The sequence below is a fragment of the Dreissena polymorpha genome, chromosome 5 (assembly GCF_020536995.1).
Source record: "Dreissena polymorpha isolate Duluth1 chromosome 5, UMN_Dpol_1.0, whole genome shotgun sequence".
NCBI lineage: Eukaryota > Metazoa > Mollusca > Bivalvia > Myida > Dreissenidae > Dreissena > Dreissena polymorpha.
Window position 1 is genome coordinate 27,298,053 of NC_068359.1, and position 26,457 is coordinate 27,324,509.

The 26,457-nt window shown below is 40.4% G+C and overlaps 2 protein-coding genes across 2 annotated transcripts in view; both read right to left on the bottom strand.

Moving 5' to 3' along the window:
* The window catches only part of LOC127880598 (uncharacterized), a 107,180-nt gene extending 83,192 nt beyond the window's left edge, over positions 1-23,988 (bottom strand). The window contains exons 1-6 of the mRNA XM_052427919.1: positions 23,698-23,988; positions 21,068-21,133; positions 11,845-12,004; positions 7,739-10,954; positions 2,672-2,967; positions 1,404-1,614 (exon numbers count right to left, since the gene is read on the bottom strand). Coding sequence (XP_052283879.1) covers positions 8,062-9,096 — 1,035 coding nt within the window. The 5' untranslated portion in view covers positions 9,097-10,954; positions 11,845-12,004; positions 21,068-21,133; positions 23,698-23,988 and the 3' untranslated portion in view covers positions 1,404-1,614; positions 2,672-2,967; positions 7,739-8,061. The remainder of the gene's footprint in view (positions 1-1,403; positions 1,615-2,671; positions 2,968-7,738; positions 10,955-11,844; positions 12,005-21,067; positions 21,134-23,697) is intronic.
* Positions 11,882-26,457, bottom strand: part of LOC127831123 (uncharacterized) — a 226,708-nt gene continuing 212,132 nt past the window's right edge. Inside the window, exons 3-6 of the mRNA XM_052356112.1 lie at positions 25,232-26,202; positions 23,857-23,945; positions 21,068-21,133; positions 11,882-12,004 (exon numbers count right to left, since the gene is read on the bottom strand). Of these exons, the coding sequence (XP_052212072.1) occupies positions 11,882-12,004; positions 21,068-21,133; positions 23,857-23,945; positions 25,232-26,189 (1,236 nt within the window). The 5' untranslated portion in view covers positions 26,190-26,202. The remainder of the gene's footprint in view (positions 12,005-21,067; positions 21,134-23,856; positions 23,946-25,231; positions 26,203-26,457) is intronic.

Consider the following 26,457-nt stretch of genomic DNA (forward strand, 5'->3'; position numbering starts at 1 on the left):
AGACACTAATTGACACTTGAGAACGTGAAGATATGCAAATGCATTTTGTGTGTATAAATATTGAATGTTGAACAGTGGTGTACCTCAACAACTGTATCCCCGTCTCCCATGCCACATTCAAATTTACCGGTAATGCCCATGCTTTCCCCGAGGAAAAATCACACAATGTACACTATTCTTATTTTCTCACGTTTTCACGAAATGCACGTGGACTGTTAATCTTTTGCTAGAAAATTACAAAATTGTAAAAAAAGTATAGTGCTATGCAACCCATGCTCCTAATCATAATGACGCTTCCTATTTTGAATGCTTAATTAAGCTTTCCAATGCCCCTGATTATTGGATTGTGCAATAGTAAAATGGCGGCCATTTTCAGTCCGATTAGGTACAACTTCTGACAAAGTTTGGTGAAGATTGGATAAAAACAACCTGAATTAGAGAGCGAACATTAATACGGATCGACCGTCAGACCGACAGACAGACAGACAGACAGACAGACAGACAAGTTCACTCCTATATACCCCCTAAACTAAAACATCACTGACCCCTCTCCGTAATTCAATGTTATTTTAAGAACAATACTTACAGTTGATATGGAAAATGATTTTGTAAAGAGTGAAAGAGTCAGATATGTTGGTACCTGCTGATAAATTGTTTGCTGTTGTTGTTGTTGTGGTTTTGAGTTTTAATATAACTCTAGATGTAAAATTCAAAATGCAAATTTGATGGTTAAACTTGAAATTTGTGCACTTTCTCAAATTTCTTTATAAGATAAAGTAGTGTGTGGCTGAACCCTTAAACTTAGATTAGATAAACTGGTCAATTAATTGAAGAGCAGAAACCCCAGTTTGTATTGGGTTTTACCTATTGGGTATTTGTGAAAGCTTTATTGCATCAAAAGGTTTAGGCTATTACAACTGGGTCTCCTGAATGCTTTGACACTATGGCCATTTTAGCAATTGCAAGGTGACTTACCTATTGAGATGCAGAGTTTGATAATGTGAACATCGCTCACTTGGCTTGAACTTGTGAGTATAAGACCTCTGTGAACAGATAGAAAGACCTTAGGGCATCCCAGGAATGTGTCCCTGTAAACCAAATAATTCAATGCATTCTGAAATGGCATCAGTTGTATAAGAAGTCAATCAATGTTGTTTGAGTAAAAAAATATTTAAGAAATAAATTATGTTTGAAAGATCTTGATATAAATGGGATATACTGAGCCCTGTCAAGGCAATACAAATGGCGGCTATTATAAATATTTAACACTTTCATAAATGATTTGTTTAAGCTAGCAGCCAGGATAGAGTTATATCAATATTAAACACACCCAAACTGTTCAAAATTGAAATTTGGAATGAAAAACTGCACATTATAAATGATTAATTACATTACCAACCTACCTTATTGACGAGGTTATCTTGGCCCCTGGCCAAGAAAGTATGGAGCCCCAGGTTCAGTGTGGCTCCACCCTGCGGGTAGGACTAGTTGAGCATTTGCCCCAAGGTTCTGGGCCAGGAAGTGTCACTGGGCGTCTGGGCCCAGCTGACCAGACAGCCTGTTGTTCAGCTAGGTACCGATCTTTGATTGCATGGGTTCCTGAAGGAACAGGCTCTTAAAACAAAATCCAGGAATTTTAATAAATATTGAAAATAAATGAACAGAGTAATTTTGAAATGAGCTGAAGGCTTTTACATAATTATTTTACTAAAATTAAATATAATTAAACAATTATATTAAAGCAGATTTTTCTGCAAGGATAAACAATTGGTTCAGGGGCTGAATTTCAGTCGAATATATACAAAACTTAATGCCCTGACCTTCTATGATTAAAATTGATATTAGATCAAGTGCTATTTGCATTTATTTACTAAGTGTGATCAATTTAAAAGCACATAATTCCCATTTGATGCTAGGAACATTTCAGTCACATTAAATACTGATGTTAACTGTAGTATATGAGCCTTATTCTCGGAAAATAGGGCTTAATGTATGTGCAGTCTGCACAGGCTAATCTGGAATGACACTTTAATAGGACTTAATGTATGTGCAGTCTGCACAGGCTAATCTGGGATGACACTTTAATAGGGCTTAATGTATGTGCAGTCTGCACACGCTAATCTAGGATGACACTTTAATAGGACTTAATGTATGTGCAGTCTGCACAGGCTAATCTGAGATGACACTTTAATAGGGCTTAATGTATGTGCAGTCTGCACAGGCTAATATGGAATGACACTTTAATAGGGCTCAATGTATGTGCAGTCTGCACAGGCTAATCTGGGATGACAATTTAATAGAACTTAATGTAGGTGCAGTCTGCACAGGCTAATCTGGGATGACAATTTAATAGAACTTAATGTAGGTGCAGTCTGCACAGGCTAATCTGGGATGACAATTTAAGCACATACATGAAGCTGCATATCCCAGAACACCGCTTAGATACTACTTATTGTTCTTGTTGCTGCTGCTGCTGCGACTGGGCCATAGACAGAGATGGAGCAAGTCCTGACGCTGAAGTCGCCATCCCAAACCTGAGAATTGCCGACAACAACTGTTGTTGAAAGGTTTCAATCGCATACTGCTTTCCAGGTCTAAGGTTCCCTTTATTAGAGAACAACATATCGAGGTCAGTCACATTAACGGACGTATCACGCAACGCCTGTTCTACCTCTTGGATAAGATCGTTTCAGTTCGAGCGACTTGTCCGGCCTAATTTGTCGAAGCCCATGATCCAATTGTTGCTAAGCGACATCGATGCTGAGACGGAAGTCGAACTCACCAAGGCTCTGCTGTTGGAAGTGTTGATGTACCCAACATGGGAGGAGATATTGATAGGAGGCTTGGTAGTCTAACTCAAGACGTCTTCGTGCTGAATTTCTTAAGCAATTGTAGTATTTGTGCAAGAAGGAGGTTGTCATCGACTTTCACTTCAATGACGTTTGTCATGTTTGCTAGTTAAGTTCACTGAAAAGGAAATGGAAAGTAAACTAAAACCGGATTGTTTAGTGACACATGAATACGCCTTGCAACACCTTACCTTACAGACCTGTTTTTTAAATGCCAAACATTGTGCCTATAATTGATATTTAGAATATTACAATTAATACTAATAATTTCCACTAATTAGAACTCAGAATAATGTAGTATCAATGTTTTACGCGCACCAACTTGAAATTGGAATTTTTATGTTTGTAGCAAGGTGTAATATTTATTTTTTGTAAATCAAAAACAGGCATTACTTGAGCAATTTAGAATGTGAGACTGTACACCTTTAATTGTGTTACTATAGAACTTTAAATGTGAGACTACAAAATTTTAAATGTGATACTCAGCAACTTAAAATGTGAGACAACACAACTTTAAATGTTACAATCTACATATTTAAGTGTGAGTATGCACACCTTTAAATGTGACAGTTTATGACTTATACCTGAGACTTAACAACTTTAAATGTGAGACAATACAACTGTATGGCATTTAATAAGAAACAATAGATGTGAGTTCAAAATAGTTACTAAGTGAAATAAGCAAACTAGAGCTTTGTCACAGACCTGACGAATACCCCCACATGCCGCATTGACACATAATATTTTGCATGTCATCTTCACAAAAAACAGCGGACACCATGCTCAATTTTTAAAACGCACTAAGTGACCCCTTGACCTAGTTTTTGACCAAGAAAGGCCCATGTTCTAACTTGGCGTTAAGATCATCTCCATAAAACTTCTGACCAAGTTTGGTACAGATCGAATGTAAACTACTTGAATTAGAGAGCGGACACCATGCTGAATGTTAAAAAATGCACAAAGTGACCCAGTGACCTAGTTTTAGGCCCGGACTGGCCCATGTTCAAACTTGTCCTAGAGATCATTAAGATAAAACTTGTGACCAAAATTGGTGAGGATTGGATGACAACTACTTGAATTAGAGAGCGGACAACATGGTGAGGTTTAAAACGCACTAAGATACCCCGCGACCTAGTTTTTGACCCGGCATGACCCATATTCAACTTTACCTAGACATCATCTAGATACAACTTCTGACCAAGTTTGGTGAAGATTGGATAAAAACTACTTGAATTAGAGAGCGGACAACATGTTGTGGTTTTAAACACACTAAATGACCCCGTGACCTAGTTTTTTACCCGGCATGGCCCATGTTCGAACTTGACCTACACATCATCTAGTTACAACTTCTGACCAAGTGTGGTGAAGGTCGGATTTAAACTACTTGAAATAGAGAGCGGACACTATGTCACTTTGTGACCTAGTTTTTGATCTGGCATGGCCCATGTTCGAACTTGGCCTTCAGATCATCTAGATAAAACTTCTGACCAAGTTTGGTTAAGATCGTATGAAAACTACTACTACTTGAATAAGAGAGAGGACACCATGTTGAATGTTAAAAAATGCACTAAGTGACCCCGTGGCCTAGTTTTTGACCTGGCAAGGCCCATGTTCAAACTTGGCCTTAAGATCATTTAGATACAACTTCTGACAAAGTTTGGTGAAGATCGGATAAAAACTACTTGAATTAGAGAGCGGACAACATGCTGAATGTTTAAAACGCACTAAGTGACCCTGTGACCTAGTTTTTGACCCGGCAAGGCCCATGTTCTAACTTGGCCTAGACATCATGTAGATACAACTTCTGACCAAGTTTGGTGAAGATCGTATGAAAACTACTTGAATAAGAGAGAGGACACCATGTTGAATGTTAAAAAACGCACTAAGTGACCCCGTGGCCTAGTTTTTGACCTGGCAAGGCCCATGTTCAAACTTGGCCTTAAGATCATTTAGATACAATTTCTGACAAAGTTTGGTGAAGATCGGATGAAAACTACTTGAATTAGAGAGCGGACAACATGCTGAATGTTTAAAACGCACTAAGTGACCCTGTGACCTAGTTTTTGACCCGGCAAGGCCCATGTTCGAACTTGGCCTAGACATCATGTAGATACAACTTCTGACCAAGTTTGGAGAAGATCGGATGAAAACTACTTGAATTAGAGAGCGGACACTTAATACGGACCGACAAATAGACCGACAGACTGACTGACCGACAGACAAGTTCACTCCTATATACCCCCCTAAACTTCGTTTGTGGGGGAATAATTAAGCCAGTTATTCTGATAAAAAACCTTAAAATATGCTATAACTAGGGGCTAGCTCTGAGTTTTTTTAACCATTTTTGGATTGGGACAATACGTAAACAAGAGGGCCATGATGGCCATGTATCGCTCCACTGTTTTTTTATGCGAAAAAAACGTGCAATGCGCATGGGTTGAAATGTACTCAAGCATGTGACTTTTTCTTTCTATCCCTCGTCCCACTGAGCGCTTAAAGTTGGAAGGGAGAGCATTTTTATATATGGAAAAAGTTACTACCGTGTTAACTAAACAGACTCAAAAGCCAGGGAATTGTTGCACAGGTCCTTTGCTTATAACGTAGGTACATTATTTTATCTCTCCAAAAGATATTGTCGTTTTTTCTATTTCAAATATTTTTAGATGCTGAAGATCAAATCTATTCATTTGATTTGAAAGATTCACATGACCCATATGAATCAAAATGCCTTAACCCTTTACCTAACGACACATTTTGGACTTTCCAAATTTGAAAGAGGTTGCAGACGAAAATTAAATTGTAATGGAATCTGAAGGAAATGATCAGGTAGGGTAGAAATAATTGTGATAAAAGGAGAAATTGCTTATCTGCAGCAATTTCTCCTTTTATCACAATTATTTATAAAGTCGTCAGCTACAAACCTGTAAAATCATGTTAGTGTTTGGCAAAGGGTTAATAATCTCTGGTTCCTTCTTAAGAGCCTTTCACACATGAACAAATACAATAGTAGCATCTTTCTTTGTAAAGCATCATCTCAAAATATAACAAGGGCTGTTTGTAAAACATGCATGCCCCCCATATGGGCTGTCAGTTGTAGTGGCAGCCATTGTGTTAATACGTTATTTGTCAATGTGACCTTGACCTTTGACCTAGTGACCTAAAAATCAATAGGGGTCATCTGTGAGTCATGATCAGTGTACCTATGAAGTTTCATGATCCTAGGCATAAGCGTTCTTGAGTTATCATCTGGAAACAATTTTACTATTTTGGGTCACCGTGACCTTGACCATTGTACTAGTGACCTGAAAATCAATAGGGGTCATCTGCGAGTCATGATCAATGTATCTATGAAGTTTCATGACCCTAGGCATAAGCGTTATTGAGTTATCATCTGGAAACCATTTTATTATTTCGGGTCATCGTGACCTTGACCTTTGACCTAGTGACCTGAAAATCAATAGGGGGGTCATCTGCGAGTCATGAACAAATTTGGTAGAGGACTATTAGATATCACTACATACCAAATTTAGTAGCCCTAGGCTCTATAATTATGAACAAGAAGATTTTTAAAGTTTGCACAAAATAGGCCTTATTAAAGCATATGTTTATTTTTGTGACTCCCGGGGCAGGATCAAATTTGTTCCCAGGGGCATAATTTGAAGAAACTAAGTAGAGACCTATTAGATGTCACTACAAACCGAATTTGGTAGAAATAGGCCCAATAGTTGTGGCAGGGAAGATTTTGAAAGTTTGCACAAAATGGGACCAATATAAGCATATGTTCAATTTTGTGACCCCTGGGGAACAGTCAAATTTGATCCCAGGGGCATAATTTGAACAAACTTGGTAGAGGACCATTAGATGTCATTACATAGCAAATTTGGTAGCCCTATGCCATACGGTTATGGACTAGAAGATTTTTAAAGTGTGCACAAAACAGGCCTTATATAAGCAAATTTTCAATTTTTTGATCCCCCCGGGGCAGGGTCAAATTTGACACTAGGGGCATAATTTGACGAAACTTGGTAGAGGATTATAAGATGTCACTACATACAAAATTTAGGAGCCCAAGGCCCTATGGTTATGGACAGGAAGATTTCTAAAGTTTTCACAAAATAGGCCTTATATAAGCAAATTTTCAATTTTTGACCCCCCGGGGCAGGGTCAAATTTAACCCCAGGAGCAATATTTTGAACAAATTTGGAAGAGGTTCACCCCAGGAACATTCCTGAGAAATTTCATCAGAATTGGACCAGTTGTTTAGGAGAAGAAGATGCTTAAATAAAAAGTTTATGCACGGACGGACGCACGGACGCACGCACGACGAACACAGGACCATGACATAAGCCCCGCTGGCCTGTGGCCAGTGGAGCTAAAAATCCTAGTGTTTTGAATTAAATTGGGAAAATGGTTGTAGTTTTTGCTAAACATAATTTAAAAATTGATAATAAGTGCTATCAAGATAAATTGCACTAAGGTTCAACTTATAGAGCTGCATAAGGAAACAAACTCAATTTGTAACCTATTAAAACATTGTTTGGGGTCCTTGAATTGAGAACTTTAGCCAGTAATTATGGAAAAAATAAACTGTTTAAGATTAGGAATTGGACTCAATTTTGGCCCCCATTTCGACAAAATGAATAACACTGTATGATCTCACCTGAAGCTCAAGAAGCCGAGCTGATATGCTGGCCTCGGTGATATTGCCAAAGGCTGAATTTGAGTTCTGATTTACTCAATGTTGCAATCTATCAAAACATTCTTTTTCTTCCGGGAAACCATGAATTGAGAACTAAAGCCAGTAATCATGGATAGAGACTTTATGAGATAAGAATTGGGCTGAATTTGGGCCCCAATTTCAACAAATAATTAACACTGTAAGGTCTCACCTGAAGCACAAGAAGCTGAGATGACATGCTGGCCTTGCTGATATTGCTAAGAGCCGAGTTTGAGTTCTGCTTTCTTCAGGTTGAGAGTCGAAGGGCGTACTGGACCACACAACAAAACTGCTGTAATTTTTCAAAGCCTTCTCTTGCATCAATTCAATGCGAGGCCTTTTGGGCTCGGAGTGCTAAGTGCTCATAACAGAAACCAGACGTGTTCACTTTAAGCACCTTGTTCACAATAGTGGGCGTAATTTGCGTCTGTGGCACTACCCATGGATGTATGGATCTCTTAGTGTTTACAACAAAGTCTTTACTGCCTTTCTGTGTCAGCATGGATGTATTGTGCTCTGCGTGTTTACCAGCAAGTCATTACTGCCTTTCTGTGTCAGCATGGATGTATCATGCTCTGAAATCACAGCAAAGTCATTACTGCCTTTTTGTGTCAACAAGGATGTATTGTGCTCTGTTTTCACAACCAAGTCATAACTGCCTTTCTGTGTCAGCATGGCTGTATTGTGCTCTGTGTTCACAGCCAAGTCATTACTGCCTTTCTGTGTCAGCATGGGTGTATTGTGCTCTGTGTTCACAGCAAAGTCATTACTGCCTTTCTGTGTCAGCAAGGATGTATTGTGCTCTGTTTTCAAAACCAAGTCATAACTGCCTTTCTGTGTCAGCATGGCTGTATTGTGCTCTGTGTTCACAGCCAAGTCATTACTGCCTTTCTGTGTCAGCATGGCTGTATTGTGCTCTGTGTTCACAGCAAAGTCATTACTGCCTTTCTGTGTCAGCATGGATGTATCATGCTCTGAGTTCACAGCCAAGTCTTTACTGTCTTTCTGTGTCAACAAGGATGTATTGTGCTCTGTTTTCACAACCAAGTCATAACTGCCTTTTTGTGTCAGCATGGCTGTATTGTGCTCTGTGTTCACAGCCAAGTCATTACTGCCTTTCTGTGTCAGCATGGGTGTATTGTGCTCTGAGTTCACAGTAAAGTCATTACTGCCTTTCTGTGTCAGCAAGGATGTATTGTGCTCTGTGTTCACAACCAAGTCATAACTGCCTTTCTGTGTCAGCATGGATGTATTGTGCTCTGTGTTCACAGCAAAGTCATTACTGCCTTTCTTTGTCAGCATGGATGTATTGTGCTCTGTGTTCACAGCAAAGTCATTACTGCCTTTCTGTGTCAGCATGGATGTATTGTGCTCTGTGTTCACAACCAAGTCATAACTGCCTTTCTGTGTCAGCATGGGTGTATCGTGTTCTGTGTTCACAGCCAAGTCATTACTGCCTTTCTCTGTCAGCATGGCTGTATCGTGTTCTGTGCTCACAGCCAAGTCATTACTGCCTAACTGTGTCAGCATAGCTAAATCTTGCTCTGGGTGTTCACAACCAAGTCATTACTGCCTTTCTGTGTCAGCATGGATGTATTGTGCGCTGAGAGTTCACAGCATAGTCATTACTGCCTTTCTGTGTCAGCATGGATGTATTGTGCGCTGAGAGTTCACAGCATAGTTATTACTGCCTTTCTGTGTCAGCATGGATATATCTTACTCTGGGTGTTCACAGCATAATCATTACTGCTTTCTGTGTCAGCATGGATATATCGTGCTCTGTGTGTTCACAGCATAGTCATGACTGCCATTCTGTTTCAGCATGGATGTATTGTGCTCTGTGTTCACAGCCAAGTCATTACTGCCTTTCTGTGTCAGCATTGGTGTATCATGTTCTGTTCTCACAGCCAAGTCATTACTGCCTTTCTGTGTCAGCATGGATGTATTGTGCTCTGGGTGTTCACAACCAAGTCATTACTGCCTTTCTGTGTCAGCATGGATGTTTTGTGCTCTCGGTGTTCACAGCATAGTCATTACTGCCTTTCTGTGTCAGCATGGATGTATTGTGTTCTGTGTTCACAGCCAAGTCATTACTTCATTTCTGTGTCAGCATGGATATATCTTGCTCTGGGTGTTCACAACCAAGTCATTACTGCCTTTCTGTGTCAGCATGGATGTATTATGCTCTGGGTGTTCTCAGCATAGTCATTACTGCCTTTCTGAGCTAACATGGATATATCTTGCTCAAGGTGTTCACAGCATAGTCATTACTGCCTTTTTGTGTCAGCATGGATATATCTTGCTCTGGGTGTTCACGACCAAGTCATTACTGCCTTTCTGTGTCAGCATGGATGTATCGTGCTCTGGGTGTTCACAGCATAGCCATTACTGCCTTTCTGTGTCAGCATGGATGTATTGTGCTCTGGGTGTTCACTGCATAGTCATTACTTCCTTTCTGTGTCAGCATGGATGTATCGTGCTCTGGGTGTTCACAACCAAGTCATTACTTCCTTTCTGTGTCAGCATGGATGTATTGTGCTCTGGGTGTTCACAACCAAGTCATTACTCCCTTTCTGTGTCAGCATTGATGTATTGTGCTCTGGGTGTTCACTGCATAGTCATTACTGCCTTCCTGTGTCAGCATGGATGTAGCGTGCTCTGGGTTTGCACAACCAAGTAATTACTGCCTTTCTGTGTCAGCATGGATGTAGCGTACTCTGGGTGTTCACAACCAAGTCATTACCGCCTTTAATTGTCAGCATGGATGTATCGTACTCTGGGTATTCATAACCAAGTCATTATTGCCTTTCTTTGTCAGTAACATTGCCAAAAGTCCGTTCTATTATGATATTTTGGCCACTGTGAGGACAATCTGGGGCAGTCCGTAACCCTACTGTTGTCCAAACTATCAACAACAGATGTATCCCACTAGGAAAGCTTACGCTTTTATTGTTCCTTGATTTTCTCCCGTTCAATTTCTGTTTGTCCCATAAAGATTGGAACAAGTTATTGAACTTTTTATTCTTCATGATATTCGTTGTGATGTCCAACAGCAACAACTGACTGTTAGCGTTACCATAACTACTGCTATAACTTTTCGTGTCTGTAACACTCGTCCCTTTCAGGCCCACGCGGAACTATAGCTTTACAAAACTACCCAGGCTTATGATTGGAAAACGTGACATGGGCATTGCGTTTGTTCAGAACAGAATCATGCTCAGAATTTCCTGCAGAAAGGAGTTGTTCGACGATGCTGACTTTTTGAGGCAGGAGGTCAAGGGGGAGGAGTTAGAAGTCAAGGGAGGGGAAGGGTCGTTCTGGACTGGGGCTCCTGCAGGCGGGACTGGTGCCGTTGCTCGGCCAACTCGATATCAATGCTGGTGCTCTGCTGAATACAACAACAGCACAGTGGTTGATAGGAACTTGTAACGAATTATATTACAATCTATAACAAACTATGCCTCTTGACAGGCTGTGAAGGTTTTCAACAACATGAATTTCTAATCTGGCATTTTATTGGTTCCTTGTCCTTAATAGCATGAACATAAATACAAATAAGTCATTTTGTATTAAAACAAGAACAGTGTTGGCTAATGCTATACTTATCTGTACATTTATATCTATTATCTTTACTCCATTTTCAGAGATGTATTTTCATAAGCCAATATGCGGATCACTAATGTTAGAAAGTGTCGTCCCAGATTAGCATGTGAAATTCACATAAGCTAATAAGGGAGGGTACTTTCTGACTAGACTGGATTTTCATAAAGAGGATTATTTGTTCAATGAAAAATACCTTTAAGAGGAAAGAGTCGTCCATGATTAGCCTGTGTGGACTGCACAGGCTAATCTGTGACAACAATTTAAGCACATGCATTAGGCCCCATTTTTCCACATCACAGCTTATTTATCTATTAGCCAATTTTTTGCTGCATAACAAAAAGAAGGAAAACCATCTGGTTAAAAATTTAATATTTTTAATTGTACTTATTCTTTTAATCACATTACTTTTAAAATGCCATTAGATATGTTTTATTGTTAATATATGTTTCAATAAATGAGAGGCAACAATATTAATATTTAATAATAATATTAATGTCTCACCAACGTTGCAAAAAAACACACAAACATAATATTTTACCATGCCTTTACAGATCTTTTAAGGTTAAAATCTGTTTAAATTCACACTAGAAAACAGTTTTAAAGTCAATCAACATGTAAGTTGTAAGACATAATAAAATAAATAAAACATTAAACAACTTAAGGGCAACAACTCACTGCTGGTGCAGATCTACAGTTCTCTCCCTTGTTAGTTTCAGCTACAATGTCCTTCATGTTGCAATACGAGGACATGTAAAGGTTGTGTCACCCTCACATCGCTGGACTTTGATTTGACTGAGCCTTTCACTACTCCTTTGTCTTCTGTGCTTAGCAGTTGCTGTAACATTGAGAAAACCAATATGAAGTCTTTTGAACTAGTAAATTAGTAATACACCAGCAATTTTTTTGCCAAAGTGAAAAAAGTATCTGTACCACACCAATGAGGAAAATTACCGTAATAATATCAAACATCAGGAAAATTCTATCTTTTAATTTGGGAATTATAGGTCTTTTTAACTGCATGGAACTTAATTGCACAAATCCAATAAAAAATATTCTTTGACATGCGTTTTTGTTGAAATGTTTAGTTTCAATGCTAATTTTATTCGTCCACTTGCATATAAGGAAGTGCCTATTAGGTGTACTTTATAAAGATGGAAAGAAAAGGCTTTTTTTCACATACACCTTGGAGTAATTATGTTACAGGCCATTTGCCCTTAATAACTATCATATTACAATACTAGTTTGCCTGTACTTTGTTGACGCCTATAAATCTATATTTTCACAGTTACCAATAACAAAACAATATTTTGTCCAAGTTATTTTAAACATTAACTGTGCTTGATATGATATTTAGTGAACAAAATACCGCTCGAAATTTTCAATTTTGTGAAAAAGTAAGAAGCCAACTTTTTACAAACAAACTATGTTAAATTGGGAAATTTTGAGCTACTATTAGAATTGCTCAATATGTATGTTAAATTTGCATTTATATGTACACCGATGTCTCAATTACCAGTTTTTAATCATAGTGGTTTTTATACCATATTTGTTCTAATCAGAATTTACAAATACCAACAGACTGGAAGCAGACTAAACTTGAGCCATATTCATGACAACTGGGCTTAATGAATATGTTTAGGACCACATTAGCCTGTGCAGTTCATTCGCTAACTTGAGACGACACTTTCCACCAAGACAAGATATTTGTATAGAAACAATTTCTTTAAAGCGAAAATTTCCTCAAAAATGGAAAGCATTATCCCTGATAATTCTGAGTGCGCACTGCACAGGCTAATCTGTGGATGGTACATAACACGCATTAAGCACCCTTTTCCCATAACAAGGCTCACCTGGTATCACCTTGTACAACTCTGTAACAGACTGTAGGGGGATTTACTTTGAGCCTCATTCTGAGAAAACAGGGCTTTATAAATTGTGCACTAAGTGTCTGCCCAGATAAGCCTATACAGCCACACAGGCTTATCAGGTACAACACTTTCCGCTAGACAAATTTGTTTTACTTTACCTTCAATTGGGAATTTTAGGAAGTTGTTTGGGAAAATACATAGTTCCAGCATTTGATATGGGGCCTATTTTGGCTCCTATAATTGACAAAAAAACAATAGCACAGTATACACATAAAGAACGTAACACCTCCTTGCAAACAGGCTCTATAGAACCAAGGCATTCAAAGCTTAAATAATTATCTCACAACTTTATACAAACTCAACACTGTAAACATGATAAATAAAAGAAAAGACACAATTTTAACTTCTATGAAATCATATCATATTCTTGTCCACTTCATATTTAGCATTTTTAATACAGAGGTAACACTGTAAAACCATTAATATGCGTTTGGGGCAATTTTTTGTTGATTTTAAGGTGTTACCGATCCATAAATTTATCACAAACACATGGGAAATGAACTGACACAAATTTCTCATTTATTTTTCCAAACTGAGTAATCCACACATTTACAAATAATATGTCCATGAAATACTTTTGTAATCACCAAAATTTGATGAGGAGGAATATCTGATATTATTTTGCAATATACAAACAATTTAAGAGGATATTTTACCATATGTAATATACAAACAATTTAAGAGGATATTTTACCATATGTACGATATACAAACAATTTAAGAGGATATTTTACCTTATGTAAATTCATTATGTTCTTTACCACCTCATCTTTTTGCATTCTTGATAAACAGGAAATACACAAGACGGCCAGTCCTGGTGTATTTATGGGTCTGTAAAATGGACCCATACGAAATAAGTGCCTTACATGTATTACAATTACATTGCTTTCAACAGGAATTTTTTCAGACGCCCCGGGGCCATGGGGGGGGGAGGGCTGCACCCTACATATGTGGGTTTGTTTTTTTCAGAGTGAAATGACATTATGACGGTGCGTTATGACTCTTCAAGAAAAACAAATTTTTCTAGTAAAATTCATTTTAATTAGTAATTACTTACCTGATATCATATGCTATTTACTCCGATAGGATCGTAATTCATCCGGAATTTTCTGTCCGAGGAATCCCACACTTTTCATAAACCCGTCAGGTAGGTCAGAACGGTCACATAGTGCCGTGTAGCCGTACAACCAAAACGGGACATTACCCAGAATCCACTCTTATTCCAATAAAAATATGAAATATTAGACGAAGAGCGGGGTGGGAGGTTGGACTTACCGATATCAGGTAAGTAATTACTAATTAAAATGAATTTTACTAGAAAAATTTGTTTTAATAGCTTAATTACGTTACCTGATATCATATGCTGAATTTGCAACTGAGGCGGGAAGGTTCGTGAAAATCTCCCCATCACAGCGGAACCCATATCTCGGGTTCTCAGCTAATCTTCGTTATTACGGTATTAACTTAATTCACGGATAAGCGTAATATACCTATGCCGTAGAAGATACTACCGTTTGTGCAACCACAAGTGGGCCCAACAAATACAAGTTGTCCTGTTGGCACTCCAGAGAACGAAGATAAAAAGATGAAAAAGTGGTCTGATTCCTCCAGAAAGCAGCTTGAAGCACGTCAGAGAGTGGGGTATGATTACTATATGCCCACGAAGCCGACATTGCTCATAATTCATGCGGTCTAATCTTAAAAAGAGATGAATCCGTTGAAGAAAGAGAAGAGTAAGCCCTTTTTATAGTCGAGGCTACCCAACGGGAAATAGAAGCCGCAGACACATCGCCCCCCCCCCCTTTTAGGGAATGAAGAGTCTCTTGCGAAAACCTCGAATAGACTTAACTCTACTAAGATAGAACTTCAAAGACCTGACAGGGCAGAGGAGTCTATCTTCATCTTCATTACCACAAGTTCTAGAAAGACTTGGGACCTTGAAGGGTTTAGAAGCCATAGAGGGGAGTTGATTTTTAGCAAGGAATCCTGGCTGACACAACAAGGTGACAGAGCCATCGGAGGAAGCAAAACGAAGATGGCTTTCTTCGATAGAAAGAGCATGAATTTCACTTCTACGTTTGGATGAAGCCATGGTAATAAGGAAAACTGGTCTTCCAGGTTAGGAACTGTAAAGAAGCCTGATTAAGGGGTTCATAGGGAGCTTTAATAAGCGATCCAAGAACACAAGCCAAATCCCATTTGGGGGTAAGAGAACGAGACACAGGACGTTTAAGTTTCCATGGCTCGGATCAGTTCCGAAATGGCTGGGTCAGCACAGACTTGTGATGACTTACGAAAAGCCAAGGTATGCGAAAGCACAGATCTGTATCCTTTGATGGAGCTAAGAGAAAGTTTCTTATCATCACAGAGATAGATTAGAAAATCCGCTATGCGTCTAGCAGAGGGATTGAGGGGATCAGTTTTCCCTCGAACACACCAATTAGAGAAGAGTTTCCAGCGAGCATCATAGACTGCTCTGGTGGACTTTCTCCTTGCAGAGGCAACGAGCGTTGAAGCCCTGACAGAAAAGCGTTTCTTCTGCAGGGATCGCCTGATAACGGCCAGACGTGTAAGTGGAACATGTCTGGATCCAAGTGAAGTCTGCCTCTCTGAGATAAGAGATCTGACCTGTGCGGGAGTTCCCTGGGAAATTCGCACAGGAGACCGAGAAGGTCGTTGAACCAGGATCTCCTGGGCCACCAAGGGGCTATCAGGAGGATCCGGCAAGAGCTCACACTGATTTTCCCTAAGATTTGGGGAATTAGAATGGGTGGGGATAAGCGTAAGCGTCCAGTTGATCCCAATCGAACGAAAGCGCGTCTACCGCCCACGCTGCTGGTTCGTACACTGGACTCACATACAGAGGAAGTCTGTGGTTGTCTCTGGTCGCAAACAGGTCGACCAATGGATAACCGAATGTGAGGAATATCTGATTGGCCAGTTCCTGATGAAGTGTCCACTCCGATGGAAGTAACTGGTGTTTGCGAGACAAACCGTCCGCCCGGGCGTTGAGACGACCTGGTATGTGTTTGGACAAGAGAGAGACGTTTAGGCTCTTGCAAAGAACAAGTAATTTCATTGTTTCCAGATACAGGAAGTGAGAGTGTTGTACCGCCCCTTTTTCTAGATGTAAGCCACGACTGATGTGTTGTCTGTGGATACCATCACACAGGAGTCCGAAGATGTGATTGGAATTGAGAAACAGCTAGAAAGACTGCTCGCATTTCGAGATTTTTTATGTGCATGAGAGACTCCTGAGGAGACCACAATCCTGATAATGTCAGGCAGCGGGGTTCCAGGTGAGCGCCCCAACCTTCCATGCTCGCATCCGTTATGATATGTAAAGACGGTTGCGGGGGAAGAAGCGGTACTCCTGCCAACAGGGTCTCCTCGTCTAGCCACCATAGAAGGTGGGGGACTAAGGACGGAAGGATGGGAATCTGTGTTAGCAGATTGTCTGGAGACCATTTCCATCGAGCTGAGAGAAAGTGCTGAAGAGGACGTAGGAAGAGACGTCCCAACTGCACGAAGTCTGCTACAGAGCTCAGGATACCGTTGAGTGAGAGGAAATCTTGAGCTGTGATATGAGATTGGGACAGCACCCATCTGACCTTCAAAAGGAGGTCTGATACATGTTGCGGTGAGACCCTGATCCGATTGATGTGGGTCAGAAAATTCATTCCCACGAATATGAAATCCTGAGAGGGAATGAGGTCTGACTTGGCTACATTGAGAAGGAGTCCTAAAGAGAGGAGCTCCTTCCAAGAGAACTCTAGGTGTAGCAGAAGCAGTCGACGATCGAGCTGGTGTAAGAGCCAGTCGTCGAAATACTGAAGCAGTTGAACCCCGTGTAATCGGAAGTGTGCGCTCACTGCGGCCATGAGTTTGGTGAAAACTCGTGGAGGTGTGGCCAATCCAAATGGCATCGCCCGAAACTGGTAGACCTGGCCTCGAAAGGAGAAGCGCAGGTACTTCCGGTAGTTGTGATGGATAGGAACATGGAAGTATGCATCTTCCAGGTCCAAGGAAACCCCCCATTGCATGGGTTTGATGGAGCGCCGAATGAAGGCAGGAGTCTCCATCTTGAAAGTAGGTTTGACTAGAAACGTGTTGAACACTTTTAAGTCTATGACTGGTCTCCAGGAGCCGCTTTTCTTTTGAACAAGGAAAAGGCGACTGTAAAATCCTGGAGAACAAGGGTCGTGAACTCTTTCTACCGCCTGTTTTTCCAGGAGTCCGAGAATGGAGTCTGGAAGTTGTGGATGCGGGGATACCAGATATATTGGGACGCGAGAGAGTGGGGGCCTTTTTTCGAATTGAAAAGTGAGGCCTTGTGTGACAAGAGAATGAACCCACGCGTCCGAAGTTATTTGGAGCCATCGATTTGCGAAGTGCATTAGTCTTGCCCCGACTGGTACCTCCGGCATCAGAGGTTGTGGCGGAAGAAAGGGGTATGACCTAGGGCTGACCTTTAGGAGGTCCTCCCTTGCCGGAAGAAGGATTAAATGACTTCTTGTCCGCATTGGGTTTGCCCTTACTCCAATTTTGGTTTACAGAAGGCTTCCGATAGGAAGTTGTTCTGTTCTGAAAAGGAGGCCTATTTGTAGGCTGACGTGGAGCAGACGGACGCTTAGTAGGGAAACTGTCCCTTTTAGCGTTCTTGGCCGGTGGGGCTCCTGGGGGCTTAGAAGCAGGGCGCTTAAAAACCACAGGGCGCTGGCCAGAGTTGCTCCTAGCTAAGGAGGCATGTATCTGATCTTCACGATCAGCAGTAAGTGCCGACTTTATCCTCCCTCCGAAAAGAGACTCTGCTGTTAGTGGAGCAGTTCGAAGGGAGTTTACGCCTGTTTCCAAAGGAAATTATTGGGCAAGGAAGAGAGGATGAGGTCTCTCCGAAGCCTTAACATCTCAGACATAGACGACGCAGCATTGTGAGATAAACACTGCGTAGTACGTGAAAGATGTATCAACAAGGCCCGGAGCTCCTCTGGGATTGAATCAGAGAGCTCCGAAAACCAAGTCTAAGGCTGCGGCTGCCATGAGTTCTAGCTGGTTAGCCAGACCTATGGAACGGCGTTCTCTCAGCTCCCAATTTTCCAACAGGGAAAGAGGGACTGATGTATGGGTAGATGATGAAGGCATTGTAAGTGACAGCTTACTAATGTCAGCATCAGGAACCGGAAGTTTGGAAGGTCCAAACCGGTAGCAGGGTCGGGTACCGGGGCCTTATAACTTTTCCCGCCGTCCATCTGTTTAGGCTCCGTCAGCTCCTTAGGGGCTTTCCATGGAGATGGCGAAGGCTTATTGGCTGGTTCAAGTGACTGGAAAACAGCCATTGTGGAAGAGCCAATAGGAAGGCGTAGATCCACTCGGGAAGTAGCCTTACTTATCCTGCCGGGCTACCTGTTCTGTAACGGTAACCGCAGCTCCTGTGAGATACAAGGAAGGGCGGGGGCAGAAGTCGTTATCTAAGGTATTGAACATAAGTTCGTATACCTGATTGATGGAGGCCAAATAATAAAGTTCGGCCTCATTAGACTCCGAACCCGCCTCAATCGAACCGTCTGCGGGAGCATTGGATTGATTGAAACCGGTGGATATAGAAGTAGGAATAATAGATTCATTCGCTTCTATCATGAGAGAATCGTTATCCGGCACCATCAAAGATATAGCTGGTGAGTTAGGTCTCTCAGAGATCAAGTCAGCAGACTCACTTTGAATACCAGAGGTCGCTGGTAAAGGATCAGTCAAAAAAGGGACAAAAGATTTCCTGCGACTGTTGGATCCACAAAGTATTGGGATTTGATGGTGTAGCGGCAGCCCGGGGTATACTTCTATGCAATGTGGAAGAGACCCGTGGGGCTGAAAACGCAGCCGAAGTGGTTAGATGAACCCCTGTACCTTGAGCTTGATATGTATGCAAACTAGTGTTTGAATACAAATTATGCTCAGTGGTTGTAGGAACGGCTGAAGTGTGTGTTGAGGCCAACATAGAGGCCGACACACGTGGAAGGGTGTCAATAGATTCCTCAGAGAAGGATCGACTAAGGGACCTAGGAGTCCGAGAGCGCCTAATAGAGGAAGGTCTATGTCCCTTATCCCTGCGATGCCGAGACACTTTTCGGCGGCGCTGGGAATGATGTTTCCTGATCGAACGTCTCCCCGAGCGCTGGCGTGATCGCTCTTTACGAGGCAATCTACGCCGAGAAACACTCAGTGAGCATGAACGACGTCCCCTCCGATAATGATGAGGGCTATTTGAAGTAGACGATGAGTCATACGACGAAGAGCCCGAGGTGAAGGAGTAGCCGGAAACATCAGACACTACACGTTTACGTCTGTGACTCACAGTAGAAACGCGGCTGCGTCTACCTTTGTGGAGTACTGACAAAGTAGTGTCAACATCTACGGTGACCAGAACGGTCTGTGGCACAGACCGGTAACCGGTGACCGGATCGGTCATTACATTACTGGTGACCGGACCGGTCAATGACAGGTGACCGGTTGACCGGTGACCGGACCGGTCATAGCATGACCGGTGACCGGACCGGGCAATGACCGGTGACCGAACCGGTCTTAGGATGACCGGTGACCGGACCGTCATTGACCGGTGACCGGTCATAGCATGACCGGTGACCAGACCGGTCAATGTTGACCGGTGACCGATGAAGTCTCCGGACCGGTCAACTGGTCATTCCCGATGAACGGACCCAGCAAATTTTGTCCGGTGTCGTCACGGGGTAAGGACCGATGCCTGGCAGCTACTGGTGGCATATGGTCAAGATCGTGTGGTGAAAAGTCCCGATACACGGAATTTTCCCTACTTTGATCTGAACTATTCTTGTTGCATCCATAACTCTTGAAGGGTCGACGCTTGATGGCCCAGGTATCTGCAGACCAATGCTCACAGAAAGGGCAGCAGTTATCCTGGGTACATCCTGCACACGACAGGCAGCTACCATGATTGTCCCATGCTGCCCTTATGTGTCCACATGAGCCACGTGTTTGAGGCATATTTTGCCTTAAACAAACACAAAACAACACAGAAATACACAGATATATATACGGAGAATGTTTTTTACGCAATACAAAAACTTCTCTATTCTGTTAAACAGAAGAATCCAGCGAAACAGAAGCAACAATTAAGTCAATAACAAAAATGTCGGCCTTTGTATATCGCCATCTAGAATAAGAGTGAATTCTAGGTAATGTCCTGTTTTGGTTGTACGGCTACACGGCACTATGTGACCGTTCTGACCTACCTTACGGGTTTATGAAAAGTGTGGGATTCCTCGGACAGATTCCGGATGAATTACGATCCTATCGGAGTAAATAGCATATGATATCAGGTAACGTTATTAAGCTATTAAAAACAGCAATAAAGTCATTAATAACGAGATTTAACAAAAATTGTTTTAACCCTTTTCCGCATAGATACCCATAATCGCGTCTCGATTGATACCTTAATACATCCGTATGAAACCATACTTTTCATCTATTACTGTCAACTTACTTCTTTTACTGTTGCTACTCATTACCTGATACTCCCGTATATTCCATTATTAAAAGGACATTCTGATAAACATCTACGATAAAAGTGCTAAAAATTTCCAAGAAACACAAACATTCACCATTTGTTTTCAAACTTGGCATATATGTTACTGTGTAAAGTTGTGATAAAAAACCTCCAATGGGGGTGTTTTTTTCCACTAAACATGCGTAAATTGCCTGACGTGATGTTCCCGTTTTTATGCATTATAATTATTTTATCTCAATCAAATTTCACTTAGATCTATAAAAGTACACATGTATATAACTACCATGAAATGATTTTATTCATATAATTTGATATATGAGAAAGAATGATATTAAATTAGTTTTTTCCCAAATCAATTGACTTTTTACAGGAAAATATTCCAAACCCACAATGGCATTTTTTCCCAAAATGTCAAAGAAAAGGTCTGACAAACCTTCTGCGTAGTCAGGTCATCCTTGTCCACCACATCCTTAGCATCATTGTCCAGACTCAGCAGCCACTGTAGCAGCAGAATAGCTTGATGAATTTCTTGTATGTATATTTAGGACTCAAATAAATTTATAAACAAGGGCTGTTTGTAAAACATGCATGCCCCCCATATGGGCTCTCCGTTGTAGTGACAGCCATTGTGTGAGTATGTTTTTGTCACTGTGACCTTGACCTTTGACCCAGTGATCTGAAAATCAATAGGGGTCATCTGTCAGTCATCATCAATGTACCTATGAAGTTTCATGATCCTAGTCATAAGCGTTCTTGAGTTATCATCCGGAAACCATTTTACTATTTCGGGTCACCGTGACCTTGACCTTTGACCTAGTGACCTGAAAATCAATAGGGGTCATCTGCGAGTCATGATCAATCTACCTATAAAGTTTCATGATCCTAGGAATAAGCGTTCTTTTGTTATCATCTGAAAACCATTTTACTATTACGGGTCACCGTGAACTTGACCTTTGACCTAGTGACCGCAAAATCGATACGGGTCATCTGCGAGTCATGATCAATCTACCTATCAAGATTCATGATCCTAGGCCTAAGCGTTCTTGAGTTATCATCCGGAAACCATTTTACTATTTTGGGTCACTGTGACCTTGACCTTTGACCTAGTGACCTGAAAATCAATAGGGATCATCTGCGAGTCATGATCAATCTACCTATAAAGTTTCATGATCCTAGGAATAAGCGTTCTTTTGTTATCATCTGGAAACCATTTTACTATTACGGGTCACCGTGAACTTGACCTTTGACCTAGTGACCGCAAAATCGATACGGGTCATCTGCGAGTCATGATCAATGTACCTATGAAGTTTCATGATCCTAGGCATAAGCGTTCTTGAGTTATCATCCAGAAACCATTTTACTATTTTAGGTCACCATGACCTTGACCTTTGACCTAGTGACCTCAAAATCAATAGGGATCAACTGCGAGTAATGATCAATCTACCTATAAAGTGTCATGATCCTAGGAATAAGCGTTCTTTTGTTATCATCTGGAAACCATTTTACTATTACGGGTCACCGTGAACTTGACCTTTGACTTAGTGACCTTAAAATTGATACAGGTCATCTGCGAGTCATGATCAATGTACCTATGAAGTTTCATGATCCTATGCATAAGCGTTCTTGAGTTATCATCCAGAAACCATTTTACTATTTCGGGTCACCATGACCTTGACCTTTGACCTAGTGACCTCAACATTAATAGGGGTCAACTGCGAGTAATGATCAATCTACCTATCAAGTTTCATGATCCTTGGCCTAAGCGTTCCTGAGTTATCATCCTGAAACCATTTTACTATTTCGGGTCACCGTGACCTCGACCTTTGACCTAGTGACCGTGATCTCGACCTTTGACCTAGTGACCTGACAATCGATAGGGGTCATCTGCCAGCCATTATCAATCTACCTACGAAGTTTCATGATCCTAGGCATAAGTGTTCTTGAGTTATCATCCGGAAACCATTTTACTATTTCAGGTCACTGTGATCTTGACCTTTGACCTAGTGACCTGAAAATAAATAGGGGTCATCTGCGAGTCATGATCAATCTACCTATCAAGATTCATGATCCTAGGCCTAAGCGTTCTTGAGTTATCATCCGGAAACCATTTTACTATTTTGGGTCACTGTGACCTTGACCTTTGACCTAGTGACCTGAAAATCAATAGGGGTCATCTGCGAGTCATGATCAATCTACCTACGAAGTTTCATGATCCTAGGCATAAGCGTTCTTGAGTTATCATCTGGAAATAATTTTACTATTTCGGGTCATCGTGACCTTGACCTATGACCTAGTGACCTGAAAATCAATAGGGGTCATCTGCGAGTCATGATCAATGTACCTATGAATTTTCATGATCCTAGGCCCAAGCCTTCTTGAGTTATCATCCGGAAACCACCTGGTGGACGGACCGACCGACAGACCGACCGACAAGTGCAAAGCAATATACCCCCTCTTCTTCGAAGGGGGCATTAAAATGTAATTAACACACACACGTTTATATAAATGTAATGAAAATCAATAACAAATGTTTAACAGCATTAAACATGGCAAATTAATGCATATTACATCAAGTGTTACCTTTCTGTAAACATTGCGTACAATATCAATATATACTCCTCCAAAGAATACTCAAACAATATAATATTTTATAAAAAAAGTATTCATCCATATACATTTATTACATGGCATCATGGTGTTTATAGAAATGAAAGTCTAAAAATAGCCTCAGTTGCTATGTACATGTGCATCTATGTACAAATATTACATGTTCAGTTTAAATGCTTTGTTTTTTCATGCAAGAACTTTAGTTTACAAGAACTAAATTTTAGGACCATAATGACACAAACGTTATGACAACATAACATAATATGCATTAGATCTAATGTTCTAACAAAAACCCTCACATTGTGTAATCAGATAACAATATGTGTTAATAAATTATTTGTATCTTTAACTACACACTTAATGTTGTATTGTAACATCACACACTACTATGTCCATATGCTAAACAACACATTGTCATTGAAATACTAATCACTAATTACAACAACTAATACATACATGTACACACTATTCCACTCTGAACACCAGGATGTTGTCCGCCCACTGTCCCACAATGATTGATGATGTAGTGCTGCTGTAGCAGACTGACCGTGGGTACCACACTCCATCCTCCCAAGTAGCCAGCGTAGCCAGCTCACTCTCTCCCTCCCAGCCCACCTGTAGTACAGTGTGGGACAAGTGTCCACAGACCAGCACCTGGCCTGCAGGGGTCACATGTAGACCAGTTGGGACACCTAGTGCTGGGTCTGAGTATGTAGCCAGGAGTGTGCCATCCCTGGCAAGGGTGAGAAGCTTGTTCTGGTAGTAGCTGATGATGTACAGCTTGTCTCCTGTGGGACTCACAGCACACTTCCTTACTGCAAAACAGAGTAACATCAAGATATTGAATTACTGTAAATGTTAAATAATCTTATTAAACATACTGCAGTGATATTGTATTACGCATATGTTGCTATAAAGAGGCCTTTACACATCTAAAATATATGCATACATTTCAATGATTCAATAGCTACGCGTGACAATTAACTTAAGTAGCAGAGCTATTGTGTTAACGTTTGACATGTTTAAATGCGACTGGTGAGTTAGATATGAATTGAAGCAAAACAATTACACAGATGGAAACAATTACACATACAAAAACAATTGCACAGTTCAATCAACATGTTTATACCATGTTACTATGTGCAGCATGAATAGATTTCCCATGCATGTATACATATGATAACTATGTACTGAAATGAGTGAAATTGACCAAAGCAGACATTTTTCATGTGCCGTGTTACATCGTTATTTGTGTTCTTCAAGTGTTTATAACAAGAAAAATAATATTCAAAACAAAAGTTATTGAAACTTTTCTAGCTAGTTTGTTACCAAACCAATTTCAACAGCAAAATGTTTAAATTACTGTACTACTATAATTACAATATAATTAATACATACATTTGAACGCTTCATAAAAGAATACAACCACAAGAGTACCTTTGTTATATGGTGTTATGAAATTGTTCAATCTATCAAACATATTGTACATGTACAATCATAAAACAACCACAAAATTAAGACCAGGTCAGAAAGTGTCTCTTTCCCAGGAACACAGTTTCTATTTATAGACATGCCATGTAGTGATAGTCAAAATACTTCATTACTCATGTTTATAAATCAATATTTCTGAATCTTGTTTTGGCTACAATGTACTGTACATGTAGTATTCAAAGGGCACATATAAATTATAGGACAAAATTTTTATAATACATCAGCGGGTTTTCAGCTATGACATCTGAATTTTATTTTATTTTCATCTCACAAAGTATATAACTATAATTTATATGATTTAAAAAAAAAAGATAAAGGCCTTATGGGTCAATATCTGTTGATTAAAAAAATAAATCCCAATTCGGTTCATTTAGTCAATAAAAATTCCCAAATTTGTCATTGCATGGATTTAAAATAACACAATTTGACTAGACTCCTTTTCCCACAATGGCTAGAAAAATCCCTGTACATTATATAAATGTTATCAGGATGGATTCACCATGATTCTTACCCAAAGCTTCATAGAGTCTGCAGATCAGTTTGCCATTCAGCGTGTATTTGCACAGTTCTTTACCAGAGGTGACAAAAAGGTCTCCATTTTGATGGGCAATACCTCTACATTCATGTTGTAACTGAAACTTCCTGCCAGGAACAAGCTTTCCCTGGTTGACAGTAATAAACTGGACCTCATGTATGTTGCTAGCATTCACAGTCACAGCAACCTCACTCGGTGCGATCAAACAAATGTCAAATGGCCAAGCATTCACATCCAAGTGACTCACCACCTGGTACTGCTGGTTCAGCAGCTTGACATTCTTATTTGTCCAGTCTACAACCAGGACCTTTCCATCTGGAAGAACACATATGCCTGAGATATCACATGTAACTGAATCACTTGGTATTCTCACATTGTACTCAGACTTCCCCTGGACCTTAAACACCTTGCCTGACTTTCCAAGCAGAGTCAATGCCTGCTGTATTATATGCTTACATTTTATGCTGGCTATAAGGCAGAGCTCCTTATTATCTCCAATTTTCTGAACGATTTCAAGTAATTGCAACAAGTCATTGTGAAGACTGGTGCATTTATGAATAGAACTTGTAATTGACCCTTTTATGCTTATAACTTCATCTTTCATCTTATTTAGTTCCTTCACAGTTATATTATCAAATTCATTCAAGATAGAAAGAACACTCCAACACATTTCTTCTTTTAAATTTTTGTTTGATGTACCCACAGAACTATTACAACACTTATCTATATTAGTATTTAAATTGCCATGCAATTGTTCTATCATGACTGCCCCATGTTCCTTGTATGTTCTCTGCAATGACTGAACACTGGCCTCCTGATTTATCTGTAGGCTTTTGATTCCCCCCATGACAGTTTCCAGCTCCTCTGACAGTCCCTGTAGGTCTGTGGGCTGGGAGTTGGTCAGCTCCGAAATCGGGGTCATTTTACTGCACTTGCTGAAATAAATAATTAATACATGTACATACCAAGGAATAGTCAGTAAAATAATGTAATGCTTCAAACAAGTATACAGTGTCAAATAACAAGAGCTGTCAGAGGACAGCGCATTTGACTATTCGAGTGCTTGACAATATAACATAAGCCATCATGGGGAAATTGTTCATAATCAATAATTTATAAGATGAACTTTCAAAAATAAAAAAAAGGAAAAAAACATTTTTTTTTTTTTTTTTTGGGGGGGGGGGGGGGGG